The sequence below is a fragment of the Rhinoderma darwinii genome, chromosome 8 (genome assembly GCF_050947455.1).
Source record: "Rhinoderma darwinii isolate aRhiDar2 chromosome 8, aRhiDar2.hap1, whole genome shotgun sequence".
NCBI classification, from domain to species: domain Eukaryota; kingdom Metazoa; phylum Chordata; class Amphibia; order Anura; family Rhinodermatidae; genus Rhinoderma; species Rhinoderma darwinii.
The window spans coordinates 26,229,858-26,256,228 of record NC_134694.1 but is presented as its reverse complement, the minus strand read 5'-3'; the positions used below and the strand labels follow the sequence as shown (position 1 = coordinate 26,256,228).

The 26,371-nt window shown below is 42.3% G+C and overlaps 1 protein-coding gene across 1 annotated transcript in view; it reads left to right on the top strand.

The window, feature by feature from the left end:
• RABGAP1 (RAB GTPase activating protein 1) overlaps nt 1-26,371 on the top strand; it is a 163,926-nt gene that overhangs the window by 119,541 nt on the left and 18,014 nt on the right. Inside the window, exons 17-21 of the mRNA XM_075835522.1 lie at nt 6,230-6,373; nt 14,687-14,728; nt 14,871-14,999; nt 23,753-23,845; nt 26,149-26,259. Coding sequence (XP_075691637.1) covers nt 6,230-6,373; nt 14,687-14,728; nt 14,871-14,999; nt 23,753-23,845; nt 26,149-26,259 — 519 coding nt within the window. The remainder of the gene's footprint in view (nt 1-6,229; nt 6,374-14,686; nt 14,729-14,870; nt 15,000-23,752; nt 23,846-26,148; nt 26,260-26,371) is intronic.

Sequence of the window (26,371 nt, the reverse complement as noted above, 5' to 3'; positions counted from 1 at the left end):
TAGAATATCATCAATAAGTTAATTTATTTCCGTTAATCAATTCAAAAAGTGAAACTCCTATATTATATAGATTCATTACACACAGAGTGATCTATTTCCAGCATTTTTTTCTTTTAATGTTGATGATTATGGCTAACCGTTAATGGAAACCCATACTTTAGTGTCTCAGAAAATTAGAATATTGGGTAAAAATTGAAGATTGTAGACTCATGGTGTCATAATCTAAGAAGCTAATCAACACAAAACACCTGCAAAGGTTTCCTAAGCCTTTAACCCCTTCCCGCTCCTGGACGTACTATTACGTCATGGCAGCTGTATCGTTCGCGCTCCATGCCGTAATAGTACGTCTCGGGAGTAACGGCCGTTTCGGCCGTCCTCCCGACACATACAGGAGCTGTGACGCTGCTGTCTTGTTCAGCAGCTGTCACAGCTCCTACAGCGGGGACCGATCGCTGTGTCCCCGCTGATTAACCCCTTAAAAGCCGCGTTCTATAGAGATCGCGGCTTTTTAGGGGTTAAGCTGCCATCGCCGGCCTGCTACGCGATAGCGGCCGGCGATGGTGACTATGGCAACCGGACACCAAACAATGGCGTCCGGCTATGCCATAGACGGAAGCCTAGTGGGTCCTGACAACGTCAGGACCCACTATGCTTGCTGTCAGTGAGTAGCTGACAGTTCTAATACACTGCACTACGCATGTAGTGCAGTGTATTAGAATAGCGATCAGGGCCTCCTGCCCTCAAGTCCCCTAGTGGGACAAAGTAATAAAGTTAAAAAAAAGTTAAAAAAAGATGTGTAAAAATAAGAAAATAAAAGTTTTAAAAGTAATAAAAGTAAAAGTCCCCCTTTTTACCTTGTCAGTCATTTATTATTAATAAAAATATATAAACAAACAAATAAACTATACATAATTGGTATCGCCGCGTCCGTAACGGCCTGAACTACAAAATTATTTTGTTATTTATCCCGCACGGTGAACGCCGTAAAAAAAAATATTAATAAACCGTACCACAATCACAATTGTTTGGTCACTTCACCTCCCAAAAAATGGAATAAAAAGAGATCAAAAAGTCGCATGTACCTAAAAATGGTACTGATGGAAAATACAGTTCGTTACGCAAAAAATAAGTCCTCGCACGGCTTTATTGATTGAAAAATAAAAACGTTATGGCTCTTAGAATAAGGTAACACAAAAAGTGAATGATTGTTTACAAAACGTATTTTATTGTGCAAACGCCATAAGACATAAACAAAAACTATAAACATCTGGTATCGCCATAATCGTATCGCCCCGCAGAATAAAGTGAATATGTCATTTATAGCGCACGGTGAACGCTGTAAAAAAAAAAAATATACAAAAACAATAGTAGAATTGCTGTTTATTAGTCACCACGCCACCTAAAAATGGAATAAAAACTGATCAAAAAGCCGCATGCACCCCATGAAAACTGCAATGGATTCCTCAAGGGGGTCTAGTTTCCAAATTGGGGTCACTTTTGGGGGGTTTCCAATGTTTTGGCACCACAAGACCTCTTCAAACCGGACATGGTGCCTAATAAAAAAGAGGGCTCAAAATCCGCTAGGTGCTCCTTTGCTTCGGAGGCCGGTGCTTCAGTCCATTACCGCCCGAGGGCCACATGTGGGATATTTCTCTAAACTGCAGAATCTGGACAATACGTATTAATTTGTGTTTCTCTGATAAATCCTTTTGTGTTATAAAAAAAATGGTATAAAAAGAGTAAATTTCACCTCTACTTTGCTCTAAATTTCTGTGAAACACCTAAAGGGTTCATAAACTTTCTAAATGCTGTTGTGAATACTTTGAGGGGTCTAGTTTCTAAAATGGGGTGTTTGATAGGGGTTTCTAATATATGGGCCCCTCAAAGCAACTTCAGAAATGAACTGGAACCTAAAAAAAAAAAAAAATGAGGCAATACTTCGCTTCTTACATTATACGGATAATGAGCCGTGCCCACTCCGAGATGACCCCAGTTTTGACCGTTTGTATAAACGGAGACCCCTATTAGACCGTTCCAGTGCCCGGTTTTCCCAAGCATACACCCCCGAGAAGTGTTTTTCTATTGATGAGTCCCTGGTACATTTTAAAGGGAGGGTTCAATTCCGCCAGTACCTGCCAGGTAAGAGGGCAAGGTATGGCGTGAAGATGTATAAGCTGTGCGAGAGTGCATCAGGGTATACCTACAGGTTTAGGATATATGAAGGAAAGGCCACCCCCAAACCAGACTGCATCCTGGACTACAATAGGTACATGGGAGGGATGGACTTGTCAAATCAAGTCCTGAAGCCCTACAGCGCCATGCGGTGTGGTATAAGAAGCTGGCCGGGCACATCATACAGATGGCTTTGTACAATGCGTATGTGCTACGTCGATGTGCAGGCCAGAGGGGAACTTTCCTGGAATTTCAAGATCTAATCTTTAGGGACCAGGAAGGGGGGGCACCCAGTACTTCTGGAAGCGAGGCCACACGCATCGTACCAGGGCAACACTTTCCAGGAGAAGGTCCCCAAACCGGTGGAAAGGGAAAGAGTCAAAAGAGGTGCAGAGTCTGCTATAAGAGGGGGATAAGGAAGAACACAATATACCAATGTGACACGTGTCCCGAAAAACCAGGGCTCTGTATAAAAGATTGTTTTAAAATGTATCATACATCCCTTGATTTTTAATTTACCCTGATGCACTCCGCACAGCTTACCCCCCTCATCTTTCCCTTCTGAGCCCTGCCGTATGCCCAGGCAGCTGATAACAGCCACATGTAGGGTATTGTCGTACCCAGGAGAACCCACATTACAATTTAAGGGGTGTATATCTCCCGTGGCGCATGCTGGGCACACTATATTGGACACTGAAATGGCATATACATATATAAAATTGCAAATCTCACACTGCACCATCTGCTGCGCATTATCTTTTACACAGTACCTGTGGGGTCAAAATGCTCACTACACCTCTAGATGAATGTCTTAAGGGGTGTAGTTTTTAAAATGGGGTCACTTCTCGGGGGTTTCAACTGTACTGGTACCTCAGGGGCTTCTGCACACATGACTTAGCACCAGAAAAGCTCCAGTAGGCCAAATGGTGGTCCTTTCCTTCTGAGCCCTCCCATGGGCCCAAAGGGCAGTTTATCACCACAAATGGGGTATTGCCGCACTAAGGACAAATTTGGCAACAAAATGGGGTATGTTGTTCCTTGTGAAAATAAGAAATTTTGATCAAAAATGACATCTTATTGGAAAAAATATCATTTTTTTCATTTCACAGCCCAATTCAAATAGGTGCTGTGAAAAACCTGTGCGGTCAAAATGATAACAAAAACCATAAATGAATTCCTTGAGGGGTGTAGTTTCCAAAATGGGGTCACTTCTGGTGGGTTTCCATTGCTTTGATACCTCTGGGGCTCTGCAAATGCGACATGGCACCCGAAAACCAATCCAGCAAAATCTGGACTCCAACAAACACATAGCGCTCCTTTCCTTCTGAGCCCTCCCATGGGCCCAAACGGCAGTTTATCACCACAAATGGGGTATTGCCGCACTAAGGACAAATTGGGCAACAAAATGGGGTATGTTGTTCCCTGTGAAAATAAGAAAATTTGATCAAAAATGACATTTTATTGGAAAAAATATCATTTTTTTCATTTCACAGCCCAATTCAAATAGGTGCTGTGAAAAAACTGTGCGGTCAAAATGATAACAAAAACCATAAATGAATTCCTTGAGGGGTGTAATTTCCAAAATGGGGTCACTTCTGGTGGGTTTCCATTGTTTTGATACCTCAACGCCTCTTCAAACCTGGCATGCTGCCTAAAATATATTCTAATAAAAAAGAGGCCTCAAAATGCACTAGGTGCTTCTTTGCTTCTAGGGCTTGTGTTTTAGTCCACGAGCGCAGTAGGGCCACATGTGGGACATTTCTAAAAACTGCAGAATCTGGACAATACATATTTAGTAGTGTTTCTCTGGTAAAACCTTCTCTGTTACTAAAAAAAAATTGAATAAAATTGAAATTCAGCAGAAAAAATGAAATTTGCAAATTTCATTTCCAATTTGCTTTAATTCCTGTGAAATGCCTGAAGGGTTAAAAAACTTTCTATATGCTGTTTTGAATACTTTGAGGGGTCTAGTTTTTAAAATGGGGTGTTTTATGGGGGTTTCTAATACATAGGCCCCTCAAATCCACTTCAGAACTGAACTGGCACCTTCAAAAAAAGGCTTTTGAAATTTTCTTAAGAATATGAGAAATTGCTGTTTATGTTCTAAACCTTGTAACGTCCAAGAAAAATAAAATAATGTTCAAAAAACGATGCCAATCTAAAGTAGACATATGGGAAATGTGAACTAGTAACTATTTTGGGTGGTATAACCGTCTGTTTTTCAAGCAGATGCATTTAAATTCTGAAAAATGCTATTTTTTGTAAATTTTCTCTAAATTTTGCAATTTTTCACAAATAAAGACTGAATATATCGACCAAATTTTACCACGAACATGAAGCCCAAAGTGTCACGAGAAAACAATCTCAGAATCGCTTGGATAGGTTTAAGCATTCCGACGTTATTACCACATAAAGTGAAATATGTCAGATTTGAAAAATGGGCTCTGAGCCTTAAGGCCCAAACTAGGCTGCGTCCTTAAGGGGTTAAATGGTCCAACAGTCTGGTTCAGTAGGCTACACAATCATGGGGAAGACTGCTGACTTGACAGTTGTCCAGAAGACAGTCATTGACACCCTCCACAAGGAGGGTACGCCACACAAGGACATTATTAAAGAAGCTGGCTGTTCACAGAGTGCTGTATCCAAGCATATTAATGGAAAGTTGACAGGAAGGAAGAAGTGTGGTAGAAAAAGGTGCACAAGCAACAGGGATAACCGCAGCCTTAAAGGATTGTCAAGAAAAGGCTATTCAAGAATCTGGGGGAAAGTTACAAGGAGTGGACTGCAGCTGTAGTCAGTGCTTCAAGAGCCCCCACACACAGAGGTATCCAGGACATGGGCTACAACCGTCGCATTCCTTGTGTCAAGCCACTCATGACCAGAGACCACGTTAGAAGCGTCTTACCTGGGCTAAGGAGAAAAAGGACTGGTCTGTTGCTCAGTGGTCCATAGTCCTGTTTTCAGATGAAAGTAAATTTTGCATTTCATTTGGAAATTAAGGTCCGGAGGAAGAGCGGAGAGGCATCAATCCAAGTTGCTCGTGGTGCATGGTGAAGTTTCCACAGTCAGTGATGGTTTGGGGGCCACGTCATCTGCTGGTGTTGGTCCACTGTGTTATATCAAGTCCAGAGTCATCGCAGCATCTAGCAGGAAATTTTACAGCACTTCATGCTTCCCTCTGCTGACAGCTTTATGGAGATGCTGATTTGATTTTCCAGCAGGACTTGGCACCTGCCCACACTGCCAAAACTACCAATACCTGGTTTAATAACCACAGTATCACTGCGCTTGATTGGCCAGCAAACTCGCCTGACCTAAACCTCATAGAGAATCTATAGGGTATTATCAAGAGGAAGATGAGACACCAGACCCAACAATGCAGACAAGCTGAAGGCCAATATCAAAACAACCTGGGCTTCCATAACACCTCAGCAGTGCCACAGGCTGATCGCCTCCATGCCACGCCGCATTGATCACACCTCAGCAGTGCCACAGGCTGATCGCCTCCATGCCACGCCGCATTGATAACACCTCAGCAGTGCCACAGGCTGATCACCTCCATGCCACGCCGCATTGATAACCCCTCAGCAGTGCCACAGGCTGATCACCTCCATGCCACGCCGCATTGATAACCCCTCAGCAGTGCCACAGGCTGATCACCTCCATGCCACGCCGCATTGATGCAGTAATTCATGCAAAAGGAGCCCCAACCAGGTATTGAGGGGGAGATACTGTGCATAATTTTCAGTAGGACAACATCTCGGTATTAAAAATCATTTTTGAAATTGGGCTTCTATAATATTCTAATTTTCTGAGACACCAAATTTTGGGTTTTCATTAACTGTTGCCATAATCATCAACATTAAAAGAAAAAAATGCTGGAAATAGATCACTCTGTGTGTAATAAATCCATATAATATGAGTTTCAGTTTTTGAATTGAATTACTGAAATTAACTTTTTGATGATATTCTAATTCATTGAGAAGGACTAGTAAATGAATGCAATAAATACTGTAATAAACATTTTCAATAATATATATTTTTCTCTGTTTGGCAGGAATATATTGCAGACCTGTACTCTCACTTTCTGGAGATAAGTCTTGAAGCTCACATGTACGCTTCCCAATGGTTTCTGACACTGTTTACTGCCAAGTTCCCTCTATACATGGTCTTCCACATCATTGACTTGCTCTTGTGTGAGGTTGGTATATTGTACAATAGTTTTTGAAAACTTTCGCACATGATTTCACTGAATAAAACTTAATGTCCCTTTAGGATAAATTCATAACAAAAACTTTGTCTAGATTTAAAAAGAAATTGTTATAAACGCCCTATTATGCAATTCTGAGTGAATAGATGGGGTCCCCATCCAGGACCCCCATCCCTTAGGCCCCATGCACACGAACGTAAATACGCCCGTAATCACGGGCTGTAATTACGGCCCTTAATTACGGGCCCATAGACTTCTATTGGCCACGGGTACCTCCCCGTATGCTTACGGGAAGGTGTCCGGGCCGTTGAAAAATATAGAACATGTCCTATTTTAGGCCGTAATTACGGTACGGGCAGGCCCATAGAAGTCTATGGGGCTACCGTAATTACGGGTGACTACGTGTGTGCACCCGTAATTACGGGAGCGTTGCTAGGCGACGTCAGTGGATAGTCACTGTCCAGGGTGCTGAAAGAGTTAACTGATCGGCAGTAACTCTTTCAGCACAAGGGACAGTGACTACCGATCACAATATAGATCAACGTGTAAAGTAAATAGAAGTTCATACTTACCCAGAACTCCCTGCTTCTTCCTCCAGTCCGGCCTCCCGGGATGACGTTTCAGCCCATGTGACCGCTGCAGCCAATCACAGGCCAATCACAGGCTGCAGCGGTCACATGGACTGCCGCGTCATCCAGGGAGGTCGGACTGGATGTCGAAAGAGGCACGCGTCACCAAGACAACGGCCGGGTAAGTATGAATTTCTTTTACTTTTACCTCGGAAAGGGCTGCCCCTTCTCTTTATCCTGCACTGAGAGAGAGAAGAGGCTGCCGATTAGCGCAGTGCAATTTTGCAGCGAAAACGTGCCTGTAAATACGGGTGGAATACTGGTGACACCGGACCCGTATTTACGAGCACGTGTCCGTAAATACTGGTACATTACGGGTCGAATACGTGTGACCAAGGACCCGTATTTACGCCAGTATTTACAGGAGGACAAAAATAAGTTTGTGTGCATGAGGCCTTAGCCTTCGTGGAGAGCAGCTACTATGAGCATCTCTCGCTCTGGAGGACTCAACACATCCATGAGTTACATGGAAATCCCATAGATTTTAATAGGGAATTGTAAGGGAACGTAACTGCTGCTGGGGTCCCCCACCAAATCATTGCTAAGGGCCCAGCAGCGGATCACTATGTGATCATGTTGTCGGGGGAACCCTGCTAACAAATAAAAATTGTTCAAAGTGGACATCTTAAAAAAAATAAAAATTGAACTATTGATGGCATATTTTATTGTCACCAATAGAGAACCTTCTAATGGAATAAATGCAGTGATGTTGTAGGAATTGTCAAGGTTACGACTCACAGAAAGACTGAACAAACCTCTACCGCTATAGTCCTGATTTTTGGCCCTGCACTGCCCTCTGCTGGCACCATAATAAATATCCATTCAATTCCTGTGTTCAACCATAATACAGTAAATTTCCAGTGGTATACACTAAGGCGCATTGCGATTAAAGTCCCAGTTTTTAGATTAAAATACGAAACCTCTGTAGATTTTGAACTTTTTCTTGGAGAAGACTATGGAGAATCGGTGTTCCTAGTTGTACTGAAGCATAAAGACGCGAAGTGATTCTTTTTCATGTCCCGGTTTTTATAATTATTTTAACATACAACAATTTTATATGGTATATTATATTATTTTCTGACTTTTGTAAGGAGAAGATGTAGACCATTGTTAATATCACTACTTTATAATTCTATATACTGTATAGAATATTGTTCTGTCATTTGGCTCAATATCTTACTTTTGAGTATATTTAAAGTGTAGATTGCAGATTTATTAGGGAATCGCATTATAAGGCTGAATCTCTTCTTAATAGGCCCCATGCACATGACCGTAAAAAACCTCAGTTTTTGCGGACCGCAATTACGGTCCGTAAAAACTGACCCATTCACTTCCATTGAATACGGACACCTTTCCGTATCGCTACGGATGAGTGTCCGTTCCGCAGAACTGTGCCGGGAATTATGGAGCATGTCCATTCTTGGTCCGCAATTGCGGCACGGACTCCTCCATAGAAGTCTACGGGGAAAACCAAAATTGCGGATGGCTGCGGAGGTGCGTCCCCAAATACGGATAGCCATCCGCAAATACAGAAGTGTTGCTAAGCGACACAGGGGATTTCCCATCAACCAGACCTCTTTTTTTTGCGGATCCGTATATACGGATGCACTACGGACCGTATTTGCGGATACCATTCAGCAGAAATGGGTACTTTGCTGATGACTATAAAGCAATACGGAACCGTATTTGCGGATACGATCGTGTGCATGAGGTAAAGCTTACATACTATTTTGTTTCTATCCGATGTTCGATAGACAAACTGTATTGAACATTGCTGATGCTTGTTGCCAGAGAAATGTAACTATTGCTGGTATATTCTACTATTGCCTAATATATAAAGTTGTGTACATTCAAGCAGAGGTATACACGGAACACCAAGGTTTACCATCACAAGGGAACATACCCTACGTGTGGTATTACCCAAAATCGTGTGGCCATTGGCCACCGCATGCGGGTATGGTTTTGTACATATGTGGCCGCACAAAGTGTAAATGTACTCTGATTAATTTGTGCAAGCATCGAGCATTCTAAGTGGCACATGTTCCCATCTGAACCCCTACCCGCCTCAGCCAGTTTTAATTTGTTTAATTGCAGCGATACCAAAGTTTTATAGTTTTAATTTTATGTTTTACCACCGTTACAAAATAAAACACTTGAAATAAAAAGGTTTGTTTTGCCATATTCTAGGACCCTTAAAGGCTATGGCCACATTTGTAAGCATTTTTTATTATTAAATTAATTTATTTTGTGTTCTTTAAGCAACTTTCAAATGAACTTTCGTTCAAAAATTGGACAGCTCAGCCGACAGTGGGTCCTACCTGTCTCACACAGGCTTCACCTAATATCCATCACTTCTATGTAATGAACTTAGATGTAATTGATATTTAATATTTTTTTTTTAATCCCACTTGCGGACTTTAAAATTTGATCACTTGTATGATACACTGCATTACTTCTGTCAGGGCTTAATAGGAGTGTTAAAATGACAGACATGGGGACCTTCAATAGGCCCCCGGCTGCCATGACAACCATTGCTCCGCCCTCTGTCTAACTGCTTAGGACGGCACAATCAATCAAGCCCAAATCTAAACCATCATTTTAACGTTTTCAGTTGCAAGAAAAAGTAAGTAAGCCCTTTGGATTTACCTGAATTTTCGCATTGATTACTAATAAAATGTGGTCCGATTGTTATCGAAGTCCCAATTTGGCACATTTTTAGACGCAATCTGCCCTATTGTTTAGAGTGAATTGTTCCTTAAGGCAAACAACTTTCAGACGACCTCGTTATAGAGACGCAAGAAGCTGGAAAAGGCTACAAAAGCATTGCTAAGGAACTTGATGTTCAGTACATCAATCCACAGTTGGACAAATTGTCTACAAATGGAGAAAATTCAGGTCGCACCAAGCACACAACAGGCAATCTTGAAAGAGGTGAGAAGGAACCCAAGGGTAACCGCAAAAGACCTACTGATGACTGTACGTACTGCAAAAACCTCTGTTCATGTGTCCACTATTAGAAAAACACTGAAGAACCATTGTGCTAATAGAAGGACTCCATAGAGGATGGCGCTGCTGTCCATAAAAATATTCCACGTCTCCGGTTTGCCTGAGAGCACCTCGATGTTCTACGCTGCTTCTGAGAACATGTTCTATGGCCAGATGAGATAAAAGTGGAACTTTTTAGCACTAATGCACAACGCTATGTTTGGAGGAAAAAGAACATTGCACACCAATATAAAAAAAACATCATCCCAACTGTGAAGCATGGGGGAGGGAGCATCAAAGTTTGGGGCTGCCTCAGGGCCTGGATGCCTTGCGATCATTGAGGAAATAATGAATTCAAATTTGTATGTAAACAATTTTACAGGAGAATGTAAGGGCATCAGTCCATGTCCTCAAGCTCAAGGGATGTTGGGTGACGCAACAAGACAATGACCCAACACACACAGGTGAATCAACTAAAGAATAGTTGAGAAAGAGGAAGGTTTGTGACTTGGCCATTCAAAAACAGAGTCCTGACCTTAACCCTATCGAGATGCTGTGGCATGACCAGAAGAGAGCTGTGAACACAAGGCATACCAGAAATATAGATGAACTGAAAAACATTTGTAGGCGTGAATGGTCCAAAATGCCTCCTCAACGTTGTGCAGATCTTGTTTGCAACCACAGAACGTGTTTGGTGGAGGGAATTGCTACTAAAGGAGGATCTACAGGTTATTAAATTCAAGGGTTCACGTCAATGTATGGAGGAAGACATAGACAAAGAGCGCAGATGTATTTGTGTTCTATGTACTATTTGTCACCAACTGTTTATCATTGTCAATATCTACATACCCCCTCCTTTTTCCAGGAATGTTCTGAAGAGAGTGTTGGAGTTTTGGTCTAAAATTCCAGAGATACCGAGTATTATCACCGGGGATTCTAGCAATGTCTTGGATTCTACTCTAGCTAGATGCAGGGTAGACCACCAGTCGCTAGGACCGACGATGACACCTTTTGGGGTATTGCTTAGAGCGGTGGCCTTGGCAGATAACTGGAGAACCCGATTTCCATACAATATTCCTGTTGCTCCTCCACATATGGCTCCTTGTCTAGAATTGACCTGGCACCGGGTAACTCTCTACTCTTACCGCTAGTACATGATGTGGAATATCTGCCGAGGTACCTCTCTGACCACTCACCTCTGAATGTAGGGACATCTCTCACGGACAGGAAGGGCAGGGGATCCACTTTGTGGAAACTTAATCCCTTCTGGCTGTCACACGGGGTGATCAGTGCGGTTACACGAAAATGCCCATTGGAATATTTTGAGCTCAATCGGGACGGCTTCTACTCATATGGTTTGTATTTTAGAGGAAGTCTCATTAAATCTATTAACATAGTTAAAACTAAATCTAGGGAGCTAGCAGTATGTTTTGAATCCAATTTTTAGCAAATCCAATTAGCTTAACACTGATTCTTTGAAGAAGGGGAAATGTGGGAAACCTGCTGTCAATGATATCAAAGGCTCAACAAGGCCAATCTTGTATTCGCTCACCTAAACACTCTGAGACTGTGGTATATGATACTTTGAGTATTCTAGATGTGTTAGAACAATTTTACTCCTCTTTGTACACATCCAGGGCATCTGTATCTAGTGAAGAGATTCAGACATTTCGAGTGAAGAATAATCTGCCAAGGCTATCGAATGAGGATAGAAACCTGTTGGAATCACCCTTGTCCCTGGTAGAACTGGAAGACGCAGTGAAAGATATGGCTAATGAAAAAGCCCCAGGGGTAGATGGCTTGCCCACTGAACTCTATAAGCAGTATGGGGACATACTGTTACCTAAGCTACTAGAGGTCTTTGAGCAGTCTTTGGCACAGGCGACGCTGCTGCACTATATGAGAGAAGCGGTCATAGTGGTATTACCTAAAGAGGGAAAAGAGCTCCCAACTCCCCGAGTCGTACCGCCCAATATCTTGTCTATGGATGTTAAAGTTCTGGCTAAGGCACTAGCTAATGGATTGAACAAAGCCATAATGACGGTTTATACATTCAGATCAGATATGATTTATGCCCGAAAAATCAACCTCTATTCATATCCTTTGATTATTCCTCAGTCTCCAGTTGCCATCTGACAATATGGGACATAGGGCTATATTCTCACTGGATGCGCATAAAGCATTTGACAGCATTGAATGAAACTACCTGTGGCAAGTGTTGAGGTGTATGGGTTTTGGACTGGAGTTTATTTAATGGATTAAGATGCTGTATTCAAGGCCCCAAGCCTGTATTAGAGCCAATAGTGGGATGTCCAAAAGCTTCTCACTATCCCAAGGAACACTACAGGGATGCCCTTTGTCACCACTGCTGTTTGCCATAGCCATTGAGCCTTTGCCGGCGGCCATTAGGTTGTCTACAGATATTCAGGGAATCAAATATAGGGAGCTGGACAATAAGATTGCTTTGTACGCTGATGAAGTCCTGCTCTTTTTAGGGGACACGGTTTCATCCCAGTCTGCCGTTATGTCATTAATTGACGAATTTAGCACCATGTCAGGGCTGACTATTAACTGGCACAAATTTTCCCTTTTACCAGTTGATCCGATAGAACACCTATGGAATACAGAGGGGTATCAGTCTCGTGTGTCCAACAATAAAGATATTTGGGTATTGAAGTAACAGCTGCTGTGGGAGATTTTGAGGATCTGAAAACCTTGCTTCAGAAATTTAGGGTCAAAGTAACGGCCTGGTGTAAATTGCATCTTTCAGTGATCGGGCGAGTCAATCTGATAAAGATGGTACAAATTCCACACCTCCAATATGTGTTGCATATTTCCCCAGTATGGCTTCCCCTTAGCAGATTTCATAGGATTAACACATATTTTAGGGATTTCATTTGGAGAAAAGGGCACCCGAGGCTGGAAATCCTACAAAGGACCAAGGCCGAAGGGGGACTTGCCCTTCCAAATCCCGGGTTATATTATTTAGCAGCACAATGTCAACATTTGAAGGGGTGGGGGATGAGACGGTTGAAGGGGTATCGGCGGCTATCCTGACAACAATGTCTGGTAGGGGTACACTGATGTCGGTCTTAGAAAGGGAGGGATTTGGCTCGAGACAGTCGAGTTTCTCGACAGTACAGCTGATTCAGAAGGTCTGGGACAAGCTTAAATAATTAAGAAATATTACGGACTGTATGGAGTTCACGTCCCTGTCACAGCTATACATACTACATAGACTGTACAAGACGCCACAGTTACTATATTGCATAGGAGTAGGTGCAGATGTGAGGTGTCCAATTTGCGAACCGGAAACTGCAGTTGTTATACATATGTTATGGAGTTGCGTGCAGTTGCACGAATACTGGTGGGAAGTTCTTGAAATTATAGCTGAGGCATACTCAATATGTGTATCCAGGGACCCGAAGATCTGTATTTGGATATCTTGAAGAACTTCCATTAGATTCACAGGGCGAAGCGGCGGTGGGACGTCTCCTTTATGTAGCGAGGAAACTATTAGCATTCCATTGGATACAACCTGTATCGCCTTCTAAAGCTGAGTTTCTTGGCAAAGTAAATGTTATGTTAATGACAAAAGGGCCGTATTTTGTAAACGCAAGGTACCTAAAAAAAAGTGAAAAGCTGGGGCAGCCGTGGCTTGACACACCTGGGTTAGTAAATACTTCTCTGCTGAGGGACAGAATGTGACTCCCCTACGGCACTGAGCCTCCGGAACTCAGGGAATAGATAAGGAAATGTTGTCATTTACTGGGTGTTGAGTTCTATCCCAATATGTATTATATTGAAATGTGTATCCATGATATGTGCTGATCCTTGATTCTGTTTAAGTGGCCTTCGACTTCCTACCCTGCGCGGTAGCCACCTATAATACTGTATTAATGTTTGATGTGCAATGTACAAATATGCCCGGAAAGGGGGTGGGATTTTGGGGCTAATTGACATGTGTCTATGATTTGATTTGAAAATTTAATAAGAATATGATTTTTTTAAAAAAGGGTTCACTTACTTTTTATCCCTGCGCTGTGGATGTTTACGCAATAAGCTCAAAAAAAGACATGAACAGCACAACTGTTTGTGTGTCATCAGTTTAGTTACATTGTATTTGACTATAATTGATAACAGATCACATTTTATTAGTAATAAATGAAGAAATCCAAATAATGCCAAGGGGTTCACTTACTTTTCATTGTAATTGTATACTGGCTAGTTAACGTCTAATTAGAAACTAGTGATTTGTAAAGATAATGGACTAGTGTTTGGCTACATTCACACGAACGTGGCCGTTTCGAGCTGCACCTCTTCAGGATGCGTTATCATACATCCCCCATAGACTAGTCGAGGGATGCGTGAAGCGCAAAAAAATAGGATGTCCTATTTTTTCACGGACCCTTCACACGCTCCCTTGAAACAACGGTCGCGTGAACGGCCCTATTGAAATACATGTGTCCGTTGGTTTAACGGCCGTCACACAGATGTGATACACGCACGTCTGATTGAGCCCTTAAACAGACCTTTTTGACACTTATGGCCTATCCACATTGAATGCCTGTTCTCCTGATAGTTAGGGGAGGGGGGGGGGTCCTATAAGTGCCATAAATGTAATGCCCTTAAAGATAAGTACTGTGCTATACATTCTTTATTTAATTCAGATTTTTTTTTTTGTCCACAGGGAATAAGTGTCATTTTTAACGTTGCACTGGGATTATTAAAGGTATGTGACATTTTTTTGTGCTTTCGTAGTTCTAGTATGGTAAAGCATAGAAGTATACAGCAGTATCCTGACTGGCTAGATTTACACTGTCTATTTAGTTTTTCCCACTGATACAGAACCTCTGCGCTCTAATTTCTCCTAGACCTCTAAGGACGACCTGCTACTTACAGATTTTGAGGGTGCCCTAAAATTCTTCCGTGTTCAACTTCCAAAGAGATATCGTTCTGAGGACAATGCTAAAAAGTTGATGGAACTGGCCTGCAACCTAAAGGTAAATCTCGTGGCTGACTCTGATTGATGGATCATTCATTGAAGTCCCGCGCCCAGGTTCATACACTTTTGATGATACATTTCACATGGTAGAATATTTTACAATGTATGTTATTTGATGTGACATCCTGCTGACTTAGCGGAAAAAAAGCTTCAAATTGTAATTGCCACACACAAAAAACCGCCAGTTATTCAGATTAGCGCAATTCTACTGCACTCCGCTAATGTAATAAACCTCTCACGTGTCTCCTTTCCTGCACATTACTGATCACAAAGATATTTTCTACTTTTACTATGATGTCCTACGCACCTCTAGGGGATTTTTCAGCTTTCATGACTACATGAATATGTTAATCTGAGAGAGTTCTTGTAGTGCATGATCAGACAATAAAGCCATCTGTTATACCTGATAATGCAATTTCCAGGATAGTTCCACTGTTCCGGATCATTGCATATTCTCATTATGGCATCAGGGGAGTTCATTGTAAGAATCAGAAAATGGTGTAAATACAGCTAGTCCTCCTTTATGTGTGATAACGTATGTCATGTTAACAAGTAGCTGGGGTATATATGTAACCAATTGCCTTCAAAGGCATTAAGAGGTCGTTCTTATTACAGCGAACATAAACATGTGCTGCAGATATGCATGTGCTACTATTATGGATGTATAACTCATTATAATATTGGAATTGCTATATCATTTTAACTGTTTATATTAAAAGAAAACACTAGGAAAAAAATGCAAAGTATCATAATTGGTATGGCTCTAGACGCTAAGACTCCCACTGATTAAGAAAGTTAAGGGTCAGCGGCGCTCGTAGTACAGCGATCCTTTTCATTGTTTTTTTTTCAGATACTGCACCATTATTATTGCGTCCTAATTGCATTACTTTACATTTATCAACTTTCAATGTCATCTGCCATGTTTTTGCCCATGCTGCCAGCTTATCTTGGTCTTTCTGTAATATTTAAAAGTTTGAGTTTTGAGTATCCTACAATGTTTTGTATCGTCGGCAAAAACGGACACGTTGTTATCCATCCCATTCACAAGGTCATTAACCCTTTCATGACCAAGGGTCATTGATGCCCCTGTGTCCAGGTCAAATTTTCCATTTTTTGATATGCACTTGTTAAAACGATAATATCTTTGGAAGCGCTTTGAATATCACAACTATTTTTAATTTTTTTATTTTTTTTTACGAGACTTATGAGGCTTTCATTTTCTGGATTGGTTTAATTAATACAGTATTTTAAATTTTTACTATGAGCAGACGAATCACTAAAAATAAAAGAAAAACCACTATATATATATATATATATATATATATATATATATATATATAATATACTGTAGAGCTCTGTAACCATTAGTCGTTCTCTCTCTCCGTCACACTGGGATCACTGTGAGGGGAGAGTGAAGCAGGCTATATACACACGACCGTGAAAAAAAATGGCAGTCAACAATGAATCAACTGCTTTTCATGGCTGTTTTGCATCAATGTTTCTCAAAATTTGAATCCATTTCCCGGCCGTCTGACCGTTTTTTAACTGGCATTTGCCACAGTACTCATGTAGATAGTAACACACCCCCTGTATATAGCACCCACCTGTAGATAGCACCACACCCCCTGTAAATAGCGCCACACCCTGTAGATGGCAACATCCCCACTGTATTTAGCAATATCCCCGCTGCAGATAGCGCCACCCCCTCCCCCCGTAAATGGCACCCCCTTCCTGTAAATCTTGCCGAAGTTTCCGCCCCTACAGGAAGCCCCTGATGTCTGTCCATATATGGACAATGACGTCAGGGGTTAGCGCAAAAAGCGGAAACCCATGCCAGAGCAGCGATTCCAATCCAGGAGTTGCCCCTGACGTCACTGTCCATATATGGATAGTGCCACCAGGGGCTTCTCCAGTAGCGGAATCTCCAGCCAGAGTGTCGGCCGGGGATTCCGATCCTAGAGAGAGCCACTAACATCACTGTCCAAATGGACAGTGACGTCAGGGGCTCTCTCTAGCAAAGGAATCCCTAGCCAGTGCGATCTGACACCGGGGATTCCGCTCCTAGAGTCAGTTCAGGTAGCACTATCTACAGTGGGGGGGGGGTTGCTATCTACAGGGAGGTGGCACGATCTACAGCGTGGATGGAGAGACGGCGGGGGCTCCCTCTAGGAGTGGAATCCTCGGCCAGAGCGCTGGCCGGAGATTCCGATGCTGGAGGGAGCTTAGGTGGCGCTATCTACAGAGGGATTTGCGCTGCATACAGGGGGTTGTGGGTGGTTCTATCTACAATGGGGGGTGTATTCCGGGGCTCTCAAAGCCCCGGCCTACATGAGAGTGCAGTGCTTCTCACACTGAAGCCGCACTGGACTCATTAAACCCGTTCCAGGCTGTCAACGTTTGTACACGTGCTAACTGCACGGGGCATCGGCAGTTAGAACATATATAGCCGTATGGCAGTCATGAAGGGGTTAAAGTGCAACGAAACTTTCAGAAAACTTCTGACATGCCATAGTGACATGTCAGAAGATTTGATAGGTGGAGGTCCGAGCACTGAGATCCCCAACGATCGCTAAAACAAAGCGGCAGAAACGCTCGGGTGAGCGCTGAGTCGCTTGGTTTCTGATCGCTTTTCTCGGAAAGCCAATGTAACAGTATACGGACTCAATAGAAAGTCCCGTACACTGTTACATCGGCTTTCCGAGTAAAGCTGATCAGAAACGAAGAGGCTCAGCGCTCACCCGAGTGCTACTGCCGCTTCATTTTAGCGATCGATGGGGGTCTCAGTGCTCGGACCCCCACCGATCAAAACTTCTGACGTTTTCTGAAAGTTTCGTTACCCTTTAAAAGCTTTTGGGTATAAGCCTCCTTTTCTAGGTGTTTTAGTTTTTATGTGTGTGGACCACTGTGAACAATTTTATAAAAAATTGTCAATCCTGCAAAAACAACTAATACCTCTTTTATTCTCAACCCTGCTCTTGAAAAAAGCACATTTCATTAGAACCGTTTCAGTCATGGGGACCATGGTCTTATTTTGTTTGGACTAAATTTACAATGCGCTAATACATGAGCCTCTTTTTATTATTTTGAGTATGAGGGTATGAAAGAGCGAGAACGCCCGGCGCACATAGGGCATCATCACAAAATAAAAGCAAATAGGGGCTTGGGGGTAAGAAATATGTGCTTGTCAGACTAGGAGACTGCAGCTAGGAATCCATCCGGGAGCCACACGGGCACTGTGTTAAATTAGGTGTGAGAGGAGGTAGAATAAAAATATATATATATATTTTGGAATACTTCCCCAGCGCTGTCTCTTTGCAAAGAGAGTATATGCAAATGATTGTGGCATTGTATGATATCTCGTCGGCTACGCTTTGCTCTGTATCCCCGGCCTTATATTCATTGTCTATATTTAATGGTTTGTATGTGTAAAGTCTTTCTTATCTACGTTAACTGTGCAGTTGAATTCAATCTCTTGTACTTCGTAAGCTGGCTGTAGTTTTTGAAAATTTATATTTGTTTCTTTAACTGTATATTTATTTAAATTTATTTTGTTACATTAATACAAAAAGAGAGAACAAATATGTCGCCAAAAGGATGACTATCAAATCCGCAATGAAAACATATCGATCAAATACTGAAAATATTTTTTAATTACCAACTCTTTATATCAAAAGCGGAACACCGAAAACTTCTATAAATCTTCTCCCATGGAGCAAAGTAACTAAAACAATGCCCCTGTTCATATACCCCATTACAGTGTATAGATGTCATAGAGAGAGCTCACTCGCTCAGGACCTCCCTTTATGAGCCAGAGCGGAGAGCAGTGGCTTTCGCAGATACGGGAAGTCCATGTATTAGGCCCCCCCTACTCAGTACACTTTAAACGTTCTGTCGGAGGTATAGGTCATGAGGACTCCCGACCTATACCTTAGACGGAAATCTGCAATGTGTCCCACTGTATAAGCAAACAGTGAGACATATCGCTGCCACAGCCGGGGTCCGGCCCTGGGGAAACTCCTGATGCAACTGTCCATATATGGGCAGGGCCGCAGGAGCCTTTCTGGAGTTTCCAACAGAGCATTCACAGAGGTGAAGCCTCCAACTCCTGGGACACACCGCTGCTGCTCCCAGCCAGCTGCAGTTTATTCCTCAGGTCAAGCCTATACCGTTTTCACACGAAAGCCTCGTGAGATGTGATAACTCCAGTACCTGACCCCCCCCCCCCCCAAGACTGTTGTGTGAGTTAAGGTATGTTCACACGCCCCCTATTTACGGACGTAATTCCGGCGTTTTTCGCCAGGAATTACGGCCGAAAAAACGGCTCCAAAGCGTCGGCAAACATCTGCCCATTGAATTCAATGGGTCTTACGATGTTCTGTGCAGATAGGCTTTTTTTTTACGCACCGCTGTCAAAAGACGGCGCGTAAAAAGACGGCTGCCTCAAAGAAGTGCATGTCACTTCTTGGGACGTAATTGGAGCCGTTTTTCATTGACTCCATTGAAAAACAGCACCAATTACGTCCGTAATGGACGCCGCGAAAAACGCGTGCACTTGTCAAAACGTCTGAAATTCAGGAGCTGTTTTCGTCTGAAAACGGCTCCGTAATTTCAGACGTATTTTACGTTTGCGTGTGAACATACCCTTAAAGATACAGGCAAGGAGTGAGTTTGGCTGGGGAAGCTTCAGTGATATATGGACAGTTACGTCACTGGAGCTTCCGGACGTACACATTTAATGAAGGTCTGTTAGAGCCATACAGCAATCCATCACCTATAGGCTTTCATTGTAAAATAAAAGTTTACCTTTGGTGTATATGTTTTTTTTACTACGTGGGATAGAATAGCATAGTTTTTTACTACGTTTTATTTTGCGGTATACCGCCAGACAGAGGCCATAAGACGCTAAACGTAGGGGAAAAATGTGATGTGCAGGGGTCTTAGATGGATGGCTATTTCTATGGATGGCTGCCATGTAATACTATATTTCCCCTGCAGAGGTCACATTCGGTTTGCCAGTGGTCTCGGGAACTGGACCATCTCAGCTCTCATATTCACTTATCGCATATCTCCAGCTCTGAGAACTTCCAGAAACATTTCCATACCTATGTATGAAAGATATTAGCAGCTCTTTTATTAGGTCTTTACTTTGGAGCTTCTTGAAAAGTATTCGTTTTTGCTATCGGTACACAACTCACAATATTGCTGACTAATTGGGCCACAAATCCGATTTTCAGTAAGTAAAAGGTGAACCGACATGCAGAGTCGATAACAATCATAGTGAATCGTGTGAAATGTTCCCACTTTTGCATTACTGATGCCGTCTTCGGATACCCTCTCATGGCTGATCTGTGCTGCCAGGCGTCCAGCATTTAACTCTTTGCCCCATGATCAGTATCTGTAATTGTTGGCTCAGCTCTGTGCTCCATGCCCGCTGTTAGTGAGTCCTGCTATTCTGGAAAGTGGTTAATAATGCAGGAGGTTTTGTTTCCATCCAAGGATATCCTGTCTGTAGTCTCAGTATGCCTGAGGAAAGCTGCAGTCAGTGGCTGCTCCTCTTTGCTGATTCACGTTTGTAAGTATCCTGCAGATTACTGTATTCTGTCTCTTATCTGTGTTATTATGGAACCTTTTCTCACTTATCAGACTTTTTCACATGCTTCTGGTCTGTAACCATTTATAGCACAACATAAAGTCCAATAGATTAAAGCAGTATTCCAGGACGTCTGTCACCACACACTAGGCCAGTCCTCCTAGGCCTGCATGGAAATATCTTGCCTCCATTTATCTATTTAAGGACCATGGCGGACAGATGACTTGCTGGCACAAACGTATCTGAATAACTTCATTAACTTTTTTATTTTTTAATTTGATCTTTTTAACTTCTAGTTATGCACCTGCTAATTGTTTAGCGCTGTAATCTGTAAACGATACAACGTGAATTGTTCTGTATTTCTAGATAACCATGCCGGGGCTTGTCTCATCAAGGCAGCCCCTATTTTATATTCCTTATTACAGCATATGGACATCATAGAGAGGCGCCTCATTAACCAGAGTGAAGAGCAGCCCTCACTCTAAGGCTTCATTCACATCTGCGTCGGGGCTCCGTTTATGGGTTTCGTCTGAGCTTTCCGTCAAGGGAACCCATGAACGGAAGCTTGACTGAAAAACAAGCCATAGGTTTCCGTTTGCATCACCATTGATTTCAATGGTGACGGATCCGGTGGAAATGGTTTCCTTTTGTCACCGTTGTTTAAGGGTTCCGTCGTTTTGACGGAAACTATACTGTAGTTGACTGCGTTATTCATTCTGTCAAAACGACGGAACCCTTACACAACAGTGATACGTCATATCTATGCATATACAGGGTGATTCAGAAAGGATGGTGCAAAATTATAGCCACAGTATTTATAACCGAGAGAATATAACAAAAATGTATTAACATGAAAAGACACTATTTGTCCAAGTTTTATCTATACACTACAAACGTTCAATGTCATTTCCATTGGCGACAGCAAATGTCTAGGTGGTAGTCCATTTCTGTCCAGACGCATGCCAGCATATGCTCGGATATGGACTCCACTGTTTTAGTGATGTGTTGTCTCGGGTCGTTCAGATCCTGTGGCTGGGGGGACAGATACACTGAGTCCTTGTTGTAGCCAAACAGAAAGAAGTCGCAGGGTTTTAGATTTGGCGATAGTGAAGGCCAGCGCAACATTGGTGAATTGTTGTTTCCGGCGCGGCTGATTTTACCTTCCTGTAGAGTTTCATTCAGTTATCAGCGAACATTTAAACGGAAATGTGGAGGTGCACCATCCTGCTGATAGACTACATTTGGCAGATCTTCCTCTATCTGTGGCATAACATGTCCAGGTAGGAGTGGCCGGTGATAGTATCCTCTCCTCAGCAAAAAAGAAGGGACCGTAGACCTTGCACCTGATCATTGCACAGAACACATTTACTTTGGGTGAGTCCCTCATGTGCTCGATAAGGGCACATGGTTTTTCTGAACCCCTAATTATAACGTTGTGGCGATTGGCATTCCCACTGAGGTGAAAGTTAGCCTCACAGCTGAACACCAGCCTGTCAGCGAATTCGTCCTCTTCCAATCGGCCCTGCAAGTCAATGCAAAAGTCACGGCGTTTCGGTTTGTCGTCTGGTTTCAGTTCCTGAAGAAGATGTAATCTGTATGGCTTACAACACAGACTTTTCCTAAGATTCGCCATACTGTGATTTGTGGCACCTGTAGTTCCATACTAGTCAGCCTGGTCAACTTTCTAGGACTACACTCGTACACGGCTCGAGTCTTGTTCGCTTTCTCTTCTGAAGTCTTTGGGCGGCCCGGACTTTTTCCATGACATAAACACCCAGTGATTTTGAATTGCTTCACCCAATGCGAAATGCAGTTTCTACGCAGAGCACATTTACCAAATTTATTCTGAAAGTTTTGCCGTACTGTCACAACAGACCCCGTTCTTGCAAAATCCAAAACCAAAAGCTCTTTCTTGCTTCGATGTCGTGATCTTATGTCTGTCCCACTATGGAAGCGCATTTCAAATTTGGCTTTTGAAAATGAAAGCTGTGCTGTGATTGGTTGCTATGGGCAACTAAGACAGTTTTTTTTTTGGCTTTCAGTCACTGGCCGTTTACCACTGATGTAACTTTAACTACAGGTCTTTACTTTTGCGCCATTCTTTTTTAGTCACCCTGTATATAAAGCAGCAGCAGCATGGAGGAGATTATACAGCAGTAATGAGCAGTGTAGCTGAGGTTCCAGCACTGGGGTGACATCAATTTTATCAGAAGCTGCTGCACATCTGTGTCTTTCTCTCTTCTCCTGCTCCCCCGCCCCTCTCCATAGACTTTAATGGGCTGTGACTCTCTTCTCCTATACCCTTTTTATGCAAAGTGTGAAAGTCCCCAAGAGGTCTTTTATGACTTAATTGTGGGGGGGGGGGGGATATATTATGTAATTTAAAAAAGATCTATAGATAACAAAAAAATATACAACCGCGCCAACCCAAAGCGTCGCTAAAGACCAGTCTTCTGAGACAATTATATATCAAAACTACCACAACGAAATAGGGAACCTATATGAATACTTTATTTTTGTGTGAGTTTGTAAATTTTATCAATTAGCAAAAGTGTAAGAAACGTTTTGTTCAATGAAAAAATAGTTTTGGCAGCCTAAGGAATAATAAAGTTAGGATCGTTTAACCACGACATGCACAGACTGAAATGTGTTTTTATTTATCAACTTGACGTTTGATTAATCCTTATAAATCTGTTGGCATCTTCATGCAGGTTTATTTATCTTTATATGTTTACTATATATTTAAAGGGGTGTTCCCACCATAGGTTCCACAGGATATGGCAAAAATGTCTGATAGGTGGGTGTCTTACCTTGGTCCTCCCATCTATCAGGAGGATGGGGGTCCCATGATACCTGTAGCGCCAGGTGAGGCGTCCGGTGCATCCAGACAGGTGTTGAATGTAACAGTTGGCGGCGCATGGTTGCAGCCCTCTCCATTAAAGTCTATGGGAGTTACGGAATCAGCTGTCCATAATATCCAAAGGCTTGAATGGAGTGTGTATGGAACCCCTGTTCTCCCAATAGGTAGGGGTCCTAGTAGCTGTATGTTTGTTTGTTTTTTTTTGGGGGGGGGGGGGTCTATGACATCTTTCCACATAATTAACCTTAAGGTAGAAATATATTACATTCAAAATAAATTTCTCTTTTTTTTTACATTGCAGATTAGTCAAAAAAAGCTCAAGAAATACGAGCGTGAGTATCACATGATGAGGGAGCAGCAAGCACAGCAGGAAGATCCAGTTGAAAGATTTGAGGTGAGTAATACTGCGTCTCATACTTGACATTCGTTTTCTTCTCTTTTTGTTTTTCACATTGAACGTCATGGTTTATTATACAAATTCCTACGCTCACGATCAACTTTATTGATATGCAGTAATATAGAAAAGCTTCAAGCATTCCTTCCATAAGGTTGTGTTCACACTTGCGTTGTGCTTTCCGTTTATAACAGAAACCACGGCGCATTGTCTGATGAGTACAGCGGATACAAATGGTTTCTGACGGACTACCAATGGGGTCCATCAGGTTCCGTCATGGAGTCCGTTGTGTTCTGTCAATTCTGACAGAACTGCTGACTAATGCTTTGACAGCAGTGTGGGCATAGCCTTACAGTTATTTTAGCCCCTTAAAGTGTAACTGTTATTTCATGCCATTTTTGACATGTCATAGTGACGCGTTAGAAGTTTTGATCAGTGCAGGTCTGGGTGTTGAGAGCCCCACCAATTTCTGGAAGTGAAGGGGCAGAAGCGCTCAGCCAACTGCTATAATGGGATAACTTTGGCTCACCTTGACTCTTCTTGGAAAGAAAGAGTTAGCAGTGGACGGGCTCATAGCTGAGCCAGGTTTCAACTTCTTCAAGTAGAGACATGTCAAAAGTTTTATGAAATGACAGTTGCTCTTTAAGGTTGCGGCCTATTATAGGCCTTAACCTCTTCCCGCTTCTGGACGTACTATTAGGTCATGATGAGTGTATCGTTCGCGCTCCATGACCTAATAGTACGTCACGGGTCTAATGGCCATTCCAGCCCCCCTCCCGGCACGTACAGGAGCTGTGACAACTGCTGTCTCATACATCAGTTGCCGCAGCTCCTCCAGCAGGGACCAATCGCGGTGGCCCCCCATGATTAACCCCCTTAGAAACCGCGTTCAGTAGCGATCGTAGCTTCTTAGGGGTTAAAGCACCATCAAAGTCCCGCAATATTATCGCGGGCGCTGATGGTTTCCATGGCAACCGGAGGCCTAACAATGGACTCCAGCTATGCCATCTATGGAAGCCTATTGGGTACTGACAAAGTCAGGACCCACTATGCTTGCTGTCAGTGAGTAGTTAACAACTCTTATACACTGCACTACGCATGTAGTACAGTGTATTATAATTGCGATCAGGGTGTCCTGCCTTCAGGTCCCCTAGTAGGACTAAAAAAAAGTTGTATAAAAATACGTTTAGAAGTAATAAAAGTAAATATCCCTCTTTTTCTCTTATTAGTCCTTTATTATTAAAAAAATGAAATAAATAAACTATACATAATTGGTATCGCCGCGTCCGTAGCGACCTGAACTACAAAAGTATTTTGTTATTTATCCCGAACGGTGAACGCCGTAAAATAAAATAATAATAAACCGTACCAAAATCTAAATTTTTTTTGTCACTTCACCTCCCAAAAAAAGGAATAAAAAGCATTCAAAAAGTCGCATGTGCCTAAAAATGGCGATGATCGGAACTACAGTTCATTACGCAAAAAACAAATTCCTCACACGGCTTTCTTAATGGAAAAATTAAAAAGTTATGGCTCTGAGAATATGGCAACACAAGTATTTTATTGTGCAAACGCCATAAGACATAAAAAAAACTATAAACCTATGGTATCGCCGTAATCGTATCGCCGCGCAGAATAAAGTGAATGTGTCATTTATAGCGCACGGTGAATGCTGTAAATAAAAAACAATAGAATTGCTGTTTTTTTAGTCACCATGACTCTTAAAAAAAATAGAGTAAAAACTGATCAAAATGTCACATGCGCCCCATAAAAACTACAATGAATTCCGCAAGGGGTCTAGTTTCTAAAATGGGGTCACGTTTAAGGGGTTTCCTCTGTACTTGTACCTCAGAAGCTCTGCAAATATGACAAGGCGCCCAGAAACCAATCCAGCAAAATCTACCGTACATGCCAAATAGCGCTCCTGCCTTTCTGAGCTCTGCCGTTCATTAGTGGTAAATGCATAATAACAGATGAATAGATCGAATGCTATCGTTTATTGTCCATTAAAACCACAAGAAGATACTTCCCCTATATTCATTATATGTCTGTCTAAGTAAATGTGATCAGCATGTTACTTATTTCCCATCGCTGAGCCTGGTATAGTTAATATGTACCCTCGGCAGCCAGACAAGTTATATGCTCGTTCAGGTTAACACCAGGTCCTAACAAAGCTTGGTGGAACTTAATGATTTTTACCTTGACAGCCTATGGAAATATAACCTACAATATATACCTGTACTTACACCCAAGTCTTAAAACTTTCTGCTAATCTAAATAAGGTTTTTTGTTTTTTTTTCTAGCGTGAAAACAGACGGCTCCAGGAAGCAAACATGAGGTTGGAGCAAGAAAATGATGATTTGGCCCATGAACTGGTAACCAGCAAGATCGCCCTGCGTAAGGACTTGGATAATGTAAGAAACATATCTATATACTATATATACTCGTGTATTTTGAGGATAAATACGGATGAAGCTGTGATTGGGAACTACGTTAAAAGGGTTGTCTACATTGAAAAGTAATGGC